We start from the raw sequence: 10,396 nt of genomic DNA, 5'->3' as shown, positions 1-10,396 counted from the left end.
GATTTTTATAAGCAAGTTTATAGCACATTTGTTCATTATTGTTCATTATATTTAAAAACTGAAATGACCTATAACAACCTAAAACTCCATAAATGTATGTACTATTGATATTTGAAACAATATATCTCAAATATATTCTGTCAAAGTAATCAGAAACAAAAAAAAATGGTATATAATGCATTTATATGACACTCAAGAATAGGTGAAACTAATGAATAGTAATAAAAATCGGAAAGTAGTTGTCTCTGGTGGAGGTGAATTGATGGAAAAAGGGAACTTGCTGGAGTCATGGAACTATTTCGTATTTTGTTTTGCTTGGAGCTGACTGGGTATATAAAACCAAAAACTCACTTAACTGAATATGAAAGATATTGTACTGTATACAAATCATACTTCAATTAAAGATGAATAATGAACAAGGTAATGAATAAATTATGTATTTTATTAAGCTTGTGATTAAGGGAAAAAATGAAAAGAAATATGAAATATTGAAGATGAGATGTTATCTTATTTAGGGGGCCAAAGACGACTGATGCATAGGTAATTTTGAATAATGACCTAAAAGAGGTAAGGAAGCTATTAGCACATATTTGGTATTTTCCATTTTAGAAAAATTCTTCTTCACATTGTAATGAATTATTTGGCTCATATATAGAAGCAATTTAATACTGGTTTGACAAACAGAAGTAAGGAGCTGAGATATCTGATTCCCTATATTTCCTCTATAGTCCATCAATGTACCTGTCTGTCTTGTTTATCATCAATCATCTATCTACCACTCTATATCTATCATCAATTACGTTGAAGGCACAACTGCATTCAAACAAATTTCAATTTAAGCAGAAGCCATACGGGAGAAATTAACATAAACTTTGGATAACACAATAAAAATAAAAGTGGGAAATAATTTTGAGTTTTGAGGAAAATGTATTATTTCAAAGGGCACATAGTAGAACCCTAATTATGAGGACAGCGAACCCTCGGCGGGAGCGCCGCCACACTCCCAAGCGGCACACTGTAGCAGTGCGCCACCGGGCCGGCCCGGAAATTGAGGTTTTAAAAAGTGAACAGTTGTGCCTCAAAATAAAATAGCTTTACTTTTTATTTTGTAAAAAGAAAGAAAGAAAGAAAAAAGAAGAAAAGAAAAATTGTGTTAGAAGAATATTAATACATCAATATCCCAAGAATTATAAAAGGGAGAGAAACCGTATATCTTTTTCAGGAAAATCGAAGAGCCACAGCACTGCAGGGATCCATTGACCATGATGGCAATGCGGTCACCCAGGACATCAGCTTCATCCATGTAGTGGGTGGTCAGTAAGATGGTACGGTCCTCTTTATATTGCTGAAGGAGATCCCAGGTGGCCCTCCTTGAGGCTGGGTCCATTCCAGATGTTGGCTCATCAAGTATCACCACCTAAAGACCAGGAGAACAATTCTGCAACCGTTGTTAAACATTATGTACCATGCTACTAGTGTCTCCCCACTCATGGGACTTACTTGGTTTTGCTTTTCAATCAGTTGTCCAGCTAAGCTAGTACATTTAGATAAAACTGAATTAGGAATGCTGGAATAGTTCCAAACCTGTGGCCATTTTATACCAACAAGGTTGATAATGTAAATTTCATCTGAGTTTCATTTAGAAGGTTCCTGTTAGAGCATTAGATCCGTATCAACCCTCAGGTTGGTATCAGCTGATTCTTTTAGAGCCGTGTGCAGTGGGGATCCAGTTTCGTATATTTTTTGTTTGTTTGTTTTACCTTGGAGCCCCCCATAAGTGCTATAATGATGGACAGCTTGCGCTTCATTCCTCCACTCAGTGACTGTGCGAATGCATCACGCTTTTCCAGCAGGTTAAAAGCAGACAACATGTGGTCAGTTTCCACAGGACTCATCTGTTTATGTACTCCTTTCATCTAGAAAGAGGAGCCAGAGTTTACATGGTGTTTCCAATTATATTCTTAGGAACATTTTTATGTATTCATTTATTTATTTTTATTGAAACACAGTTGATTGTACATGTCTGTGGAGTACAGAGTTGAATATTAATACCTGTGTAATATGCGATGCTCAAATCAGGATAATTAGTTTATTCAACATTATACAATGTAATCATTTTTTGTGGCCCTTAATCAGTTCCTCCCTTACCCCTCCGCCCCCTTTCCCACCTCTGGTAATCTCAGTTCTCTTCTTAAAAACATTTCCTATCAGCTCTTTTCTTACATCATCTATATGGTGGCTTATTCCTTTGCCTCTCTTTTTGTTTAAAGGAGAATTAATCAGAAAATTAAGTTTTGAATTTTATAAGAATAAGGATATTTAGAGTTGGTAATCTACCTGAAGTACACGAACACAGTGGGAAAAGGGAAGATGTCTGGCTCACCACAGAATAGAAGTAAAGGTGTTCTGATACTGTCAAGTGCTTAAACAACAGGTTCTGCTGTGGACACAAGCCCAGGGATTTCCTGATCTGGACCATCTGCTTTGAGATGTCATATCCATCAATATAGGCCTTTCCACTGGTGGGAGGATAGAAACCTAAAATCAAACAGAAGACATGACAGAAACTTAGCTTTTGTGAGGGAACATGACGACATTAGCTCTTCCACTTTGAAATCCACAAATGGATTACTGTTTCGCACTAGCAGTAGCACACACAGAAGGGAATTCTAGAAAATATCAATTGCTATAGCCAAAGTGATGAGATTAGAAATCAGTTTTTGCATGTTTATTTGTTTAACTGTATGTTCTTATTTTTAATGAGTATGAATGAGTGCAAATCCCTTTGTTAATAAAAACACAAAAGAGGATTATATTAGAACATTCCAGCATTGCCATCAGCCATTTGACAACATTTATAAATTATAAGCTGTGCACTACCTTAGACGGTAAATACTGACAATAAAACTGTATTCTTGGAGAATTTAAATTCTAGTTCAGAGAGATAACATATAGTAACCTAAAATAATTGTTAAATAATTACATAATATTTATCCATAGCTGAGGTAACTGGTTAAGTTTAATGGAAACAAAATCACTTTAAATCTAGTAATTCATTAATCCTGTTTTTAAAACACGCTACCAAGAGGATAAATGCATTCAGAGATATCCATAACAATGAGAGTGACATATGTCCCAAATTACCCCTGTTATTCTGCAGTCCCTTTTGCTTTCACATTTGTTCCAGAAAAATTTCATTTTAACAAGTTATTCTAATTTTAACTGATTTAAAATGAGACTGGCTGTTTGTCCCTGTGACTTCTCGCTTCTCCTTCTGATTTTGGTAAACGGAACCTTCTCTTTTTTCTTCCTGGTCAGTTTAACTAAAATTTGTATGGATTTTTTAATGCATTCACATTTAAGGTGGGTTTATGTCTGCCATTTTACTTTTTGTTTTCTCTATCTCATGCCTTTTTTTGTTCCTTTTTTTCTCTTTTGTTGCTTTCTTTTGCATTAGGTAAATATATTCTAGTGTAACATTTCAATTCTTTAATGATTTTTTTCATGGTATATTTTTGAGATATTCTTAGTGTTTGCTCTCGGGCTTACCATATAAACCCTAACTTATCAGAATCTACACATTGGATCTATACTAACTTAATTCCAGGGAAATGTATGATTATTACTTTTATATAACTCTCTTCTCTCTTCTCTTTTTTTGTGCTACTATTGTTATACATACTACATTTATATGTTACCAACTCAACAGTACATTGTTATAATGTACTTATATGTTTACTAAAGAAGCTAAGAAAGTGAAAGTATATATTCATAGAGTTTGTTATATTCACCTTTTTATTTACCATTTTTGGTTCTCTTCATTTGTTTCTGAGGTTTGTGTTGCCATCTAGCATAATTTCATTATTCCATTACAGCTTTGCCCTCATCCACCTCCTTTGCATTGTTATTGTCAAATATATTACCTTTCTATATTTTGCAGGCCCCACAATACAATTACATATGTATTTTATACAACTGCTTTTTATATCAGTTAAGAGAAGAAAGGAAAAGAAATATGCATTTATACTGTCTTTTATAATTACAGAATTATCTCTACTGGTGCTCTTTGTGTATGTGTGTGTGTATATTCAAATTTCCATCTGCATTTACTCGCTTTCACCCCGAAGAACATTTTTAGTCTTTCTGGTAAGGCAGATCTTCTAGCAATAAATTCTCTCAGGTTTTGTTTATCTAGGAATGTTTTTATTTCACATTAATTACCTAAAAGTAGATGTAAGACTCTTGGTTGACAGTTTTTTCATGCAGCACTTTGAATACATCTTTCCAGTGACTTCTGGCCTCCATTGTTTCTGATAAAAAGTCAGATCTTAGTTTTATTGGGGCTCCATTCCATGTGACAAGTCATCTTTCCCTTGCTGCTTTCAAGATTTTCTCTTTGTCTCTGTTTTTCAGAATTTTTATTATTATAAAGTGTCTGGGTGTGGACCTCCTTACATTTATCTTATTTGGGGTTTGTTGGGCTTCTTGAATGTGTAGATTAATGTTCTCAGCAAATTTGAAAAGTTTTCAACCATGATTGGGAGTTGAGAGAAGAGGGAACCCTCTCTTTTTGGCCATATCCACCCAGAGTGGAGCTACCATCAAGCTGAGCTGGGCGTGGAGAGACAGGTGAATGTGGCTCAAATGCCATAGACTTTTGCTATTAGTGTCGAGTTTCAGTAAATTTCCTCAAATACATTTTTCTTCATTTGCTGTATGTCCTTAAGACAATTTCTAGTGACTTTAAAAGGTTAGGTTTTTTGTTTGTTTGTTTTGGCCAGCTCTGCTTGTTTAATTGGGGTCTGATGGGCCAAAAATAGGATACTGTTATTATTTTCGCTTAGATATTCAATACTCTTCTAGATAAATGTTTATACATTAGAATTTTTAAATTGTTTCTTATATTACTAACAATTTTACCATTTCTGGTGCTCTTCATTTCTTCTTACCAATCTGAGTTTCAGCCTGGAATCTTTTCTTTCTGTCTGAAAAACTTTGCATTTCTTGGATCTCTCCACTTCTTTCTGGTGAGAGCCCAGGATATGGAGTATATTAGCTACTGTTCATGGGTGGTTGAAAAGAATGTGTATTTTGCTGCTGTTTGTCCCTGTGACTTCTCGCTTCTCCTTCTGATTTTGGTAAACGGAACCTTCTCTTTTTTCTTCCCGGTCAGTTTAACTAAAATTTGTATGGATTTTTTAATGCATTCACATTTAAGGTGGGTTTATGTCTGCCATTTTACTTTTTGTTTTCTCTATCTCATGCCTTTTTTTGTTCCTTTTTTTCTCTTTTGTTGCTTTCTTTTGCATTAGGTAAATATATTCTAGTGTAACATTTCAATTCTTTAATGATTTTTTTCATGGTATATTTTTGAGATATTCTTAGTGTTTGCTCTCGGGCTTACCATATAAACCCTAACTTATCAGAATCTACACATTGGATCTATACTAACTTAATTCCAGGGAAATGTATGATTATTACTTTTATATAACTCTCTTCTCTCTTCTCTTTTTTTGTGCTACTATTGTTATACATACTACATTTATATGTTACCAACTCAACAGTACATTGTTATAATGTACTTATATGTTTACTAAAGAAGCTAAGAAAGTGAAAGTATATATTCATAGAGTTTGTTATATTCACCTTTTTATTTACCATTTTTGGTTCTCTTCATTTGTTTCTGAGGTTTGTGTTGCCATCTAGCATAATTTCATTATTCCATTACAGCTTTGCTCTCATCCACCTCCTTTGCATTGTTATTGTCAAATATATTACCTTTCTATATTTTGCAGGCCCCACAATACAATTACATATGTATTTTATACAACTGCTTTTTATATCAGTTAAGAGAAGAAAGGAAAAGAAATATGCATTTATACTGTCTTTTATAATTACAGAATTATCTCTACTGGTGCTCTTTGTGTATGTGTGTGTGTATATTCAAATTTCCATCTGCATTTACTCGCTTTCACCCCGAAGAACATTTTTAGTCTTTCTGGTAAGGCAGATCTTCTAGCAATAAATTCTCTCAGGTTTTGTTTATCTAGGAATGTTTTTATTTCACATTAATTACCTAAAAGTAGATGTAAGACTCTTGGTTGACAGTTTTTTCATGCAGCACTTTGAATACATCTTTCCAGTGACTTCTGGCCTCCATTGTTTCTGATAAAAAGTCAGATCTTAGTTTTATTGGGGCTCCATTCCATGTGACAAGTCATCTTTCCCTTGCTGCTTTCAAGATTTTCTCTTTGTCTCTGTTTTTCAGAATTTTTATTATTATAAAGTGTCTGGGTGTGGACCTCCTTACATTTATCTTATTTGGGGTTTGTTGGGCTTCTTGAATGTGTAGATTAATGTTCTCAGCAAATTTGAAAAGTTTTCAACCATGATTGGGAGTTGAGAGAAGAGGGAACCGGAGGTGGGCACACAGCTTCTGAGCAGAAGAGCTGGCCTAGGGCATGGATAGGTGAAAGCTACAGAAACAGAGTGTCTAGCCTCCCCAGGCACCAGGCACTAGGGCCACCCAGCACCTTCCTGGCCAGGCAATCAGGATCAGTCCTGTTGGACTGAAAAGATCACAACAAGGGCTCAAAGAGGCCAAAACACACAGCTCATGGGATAGCAAGATCCAGGTCCTTGCCTTGACAGTCCCCATGCCACTGGCGCCCTGTGTGGTCCTGAGCAAACAATTGAAACATCCTGGGCCTCAGTTTCCTCACTCATCCCATGAAGACCTTAGGACTGGTAACTGCCTTCCAGGACTCATTTAGAAGAAGCCAAAGCAGTGCCACAGGGCCATAGCAGCCCTCTGGTCATGGGGACACCTGGGAGGACAGGGGGCTGAGAGCCAGGCCAGAGAACAAGCTGTCCTCAGCCCCAAGCCCCCCCAGCTGCCACAGGGTCCTGGTACCTGGGGGTACTGTCCCTGCCTCACACCTGCATACCACCTTTCCCCAAGCAGAAGCCAACAGGGAGATCTAGGGACTACAATGGGGGAGAAGTGGGGACCAGGTGGTTAAGACGCAGCCTCTGCAGACAGTAAGCTCTGCCACTTACTGACCAGGCAATCTGAGCACATTGCCAAGCTTTCTGAGACTCGGTTTTCCCACCTGGGGACAGGAAGAATCACAATTCCATAGGACTGTGAAGACGGTAAAAGCAACAAGTGTTTAGAGCAGTGCTCGGCCCTGGTGATTATTCAAGAATTGGAGCTCTTGTTACCTGCACAGAGCCTGGGGCAGGGTCTGGTCCCTGGCAAGGTCCTGGTGTTGGTGTGTGTGTGGGGGGAGGGGGAACATGACCATGATCCCTGCTGCTGAGCTGCAGGGCAGAGGAAGAACACGGGGTCAGGTGACTCTCCAGAGCAGGCCCTAACATCAACACTAGCACAAACAGCACCTTTGTGTGAAGGCGCCTCCTCCTCGAGACACTAACCTGCCATCCACCAGAAAGCCATTGTCGTAAATAGTTGAGTCTCAGGGACTGCAATAGGAACGACATCCCCTAGAGTTGTGCAGGGCATAACCTGCCCAGCCACACTCAGGGTCAAAGAACGACTCATCGCGTAGGGGCAGCAGTGATACAGGGTCAAGAGGGCAGGCTGGGATCCAGACCCCCGGGTTTGAACCTTGTCCCTGCCACCTCTGGGCTTCATGGCATCAGCCCCGCAACTCCCCTTTTCTGGGCCTCCCCTGTGCACTGTGGCTGACAGCAGTACCTGCACACAGGGCTGCTGATTACTAACACTCATACTGGCTGTGGCAGAGGGGATTCTTTCTGGACAGAATGGTTTGGCCACTCCAGAACAGGACGTTCTGCTGCGGTGAACATAGGAGGACTGTGTCTGAGAGCGCGGCAGGAAGCTTCCAGGAGGACAGGCCAACAGCACCCTGCAGATGGTTAGATCAGCGCAGGGAGCGTCTGACTTAGGCCTGCGGAGGGTGGGAGGCTGCCGGGACCACGTCACAGAGGGGAAGGGGCAGGGAATACTGGCTTCAGGACCAAAAGCCAGGGGGCGTGGGGGGTGAGTGTCGGGCGGGGGAGACAGAGCACATCGTTACACGAAGGTGGGCAGGGTGGGGCCGTGCAGAGGCACTGGTTAGTCCTGTGGGCACAGGACACAGCACCAGGGCCAGCCCAGCAGGGAAGCGCGCCCCACTCACCAGGGCCGCCAGGAAGGAGAGAAGAGGCTTTGGGAGTGGAGAGCTCCCCATATGGGAGGCAGGCCAGTGTGCAGAGGTGCCACCCGGAGCCCAGGCGCAGGCGGGGACTGCCCGAGGCTGGAGCAAGCCACCACCCCCAGGGTGTGCAGAGCGGGCGGGAGAGAGGCCCGAGTGCGGGGTGGGTGGGGGGAACAGACAGCCCCAGATGAGCTCCTGTTCCTGCCGCTTACCAGCTGTGTGACCGTGGAGAACTTCACCGTTCCGTGCTCCTTCCTCTGCATCACAGGACGACGTGCAGGTGCCTACCTCATGGACTGACTTTGAGAATTGCATGAACTAACACATGTGCAGCATTCAGAGCAGCGTGCGGCACGCATCAGGGGCTCTTACTATCACCACGACTGCTGTTGTTGGCTTCTTCCCCATGGCCTGTAAGCACGAGCTTGACAGAGCCCACAGCTTGGTGGGGACAGGAGGCAAGAGCGGCAGCCACTGTGATAGAGGTGTGCTCAGGAGGCGGCGGGCGGCAGCGAGGGGCCCCTGCCCAGCAGCCTAGGAGAGGCGGACGCGCTGCTGGCGCCCCACGCTCGCTCCGCTCAATCAGGAGGTGGAGCAGCGCGACGAGGACTCTGCGTTCATGGTGGGTCAGTGACGCGCTCCTGGTTGCAGGTGGCGCAGGGCCCGGCCTGGCGCTCAATGAGCGGCTGCCATGCCTCGAACTTGGCCGTCACAAACTGCTCGGCCTGTGGGGGGCGCCAACGAGGCGCTGGTCCAGGCGCGTGTCCAGCAGCTCTTCCTGCCTGGCCTGTGCCGGGCGCATGCGGTGCCCACTCCCCGGTTCCCGCTGGGGATGCGCTGCACGGGGGTGCGGGTCCGAGGCCGCAGGGAATTGCTGGGGACAGACAGATGCGTGGGCGTGGGGGTGGGAGTGGGAGTGGTGCCTGCCGGGACCTCTGGGTTCACGGCTTTTCCGAGATGGCTGTGAGTTAGGAAGGTATTTGGCATGGACAACTGAGTTTCTGGATCATCTGGTGTATGTGAGGGCATGTGGACACGAGTTTTTATGTTGTTTGTTTGCTTTATTGAAACATGATTGTAGTATCTGGGGAGTACAGCGTTGGATATCAACACCTGTGTGCAACATGTGATGCTCAAATCAGGATAATTAGTATGTTCAGTGTCATACAATGGAATCGTTTTTTGTGGACCTTTACCAATTTCTTGCTAACCCCCCTCCGCCCCCCGCTCCCCCTTGTCCACCTGTGGTGGCCTCAGTTCTGCTGAGATAATTTTTTTGACTTTGCAGCAACGTACTTTCGTTCATTCATTCACTCATTGTCAAAACAAGATTCACTAGGTGCCCTCTCTGTTACAGGCTCTGTGGTAAGTGCCAAGGATCTAATGAAAATCAACATCCAGTCGTCATAGTTACTGTCCTCCTATCTCCATGGACCTTGGAGCTTAGTGGGGAGACAGACAATAAAATGAGCATGTGATCAGAAGTGAAGTTGCAAGTGTGGTGTGAATGCAGGTAGGTAATCAGGGGTTGGAGCAGGGATTCTCGGAGTGGAACTGTGTTCTAGCTACCAGTTCCTGGCCATCTCCCACCCTCTCCTACTCATCCACATACAGGAACAGCTCAGTGGAACTTCAGAATTAACAATGAAGACAGGAGTAGAAAACTGGTCACCCTAAAAAACCTTCGCTGACTCTCTACCAACCAGAGGTCAAGCGTAAACTCCATTTAAGGCCTTCTAGGGTCTGACTCGCTACCTGAATTTCCAAACCTTTTCTCTCGCCCCCGGTGCAAGCTCTCTGATGTGGCTCAGCGAGGCCCCTCACTTCTCTGCAGACATACTTTTTGTTATCCCCTTCTTTAAGTTTGATCCCATAAAGTCCCTGCAGGGAATGTCCCTCCCTGCTCGTACCCGCACCCATAAATCTCAGTCACCTGTCCCATTCAAGCCTGATCAGGTTCCAAACCCTAAAGGGCTTCTAAAGAAGAACCTCTCATTTTTCTCTCTTGTCAGGAATATTTGCTACAGGTACATCTCATTTTACATGAATATCGTCAGATACGTTTATATTTAACTTTTTTTTTCCCTTTTTTGGCGGCTGGCACAGGGATCAGAACCTGTGACCTTGGGGTTATAAGGCGGCGCTCTAACCAACTGAGCTAACCGGCCAGCCCTGACTTTTCTTATGTACATGAAATATGAATGGCTCTCACT

General features: G+C 42.5%; 1 protein-coding gene across 1 annotated transcript in view; it reads right to left on the bottom strand.

The window, feature by feature from the left end:
* Positions 1–8,498, bottom strand: part of LOC103606626 (ATP-binding cassette sub-family A member 3-like) — an 86,126-nt gene extending 77,628 nt beyond the window's left edge. The window contains exons 1-6 of the mRNA XM_008591189.1: positions 8,064–8,498; positions 7,438–7,951; positions 7,060–7,112; positions 2,384–2,572; positions 1,761–1,916; positions 1,207–1,417 (exon numbers count right to left, since the gene is read on the bottom strand). Of these exons, the coding sequence (XP_008589411.1) occupies positions 1,207–1,417; positions 1,761–1,916; positions 2,384–2,572; positions 7,060–7,112; positions 7,438–7,951; positions 8,064–8,498 (1,558 nt within the window). The remainder of the gene's footprint in view (positions 1–1,206; positions 1,418–1,760; positions 1,917–2,383; positions 2,573–7,059; positions 7,113–7,437; positions 7,952–8,063) is intronic.
* Positions 8,499–10,396: the final 1,898 nt, after the last annotated feature.

This window comes from Galeopterus variegatus, unplaced genomic scaffold (assembly GCF_000696425.1).
Source record: "Galeopterus variegatus unplaced genomic scaffold, G_variegatus-3.0.2 Scaffold6747, whole genome shotgun sequence".
Taxonomy (NCBI): domain Eukaryota; kingdom Metazoa; phylum Chordata; class Mammalia; order Dermoptera; family Cynocephalidae; genus Galeopterus; species Galeopterus variegatus.
Note: the sequence above shows the minus strand (reverse complement) of the source record. Positions and strands in the feature narration are given on the sequence as shown.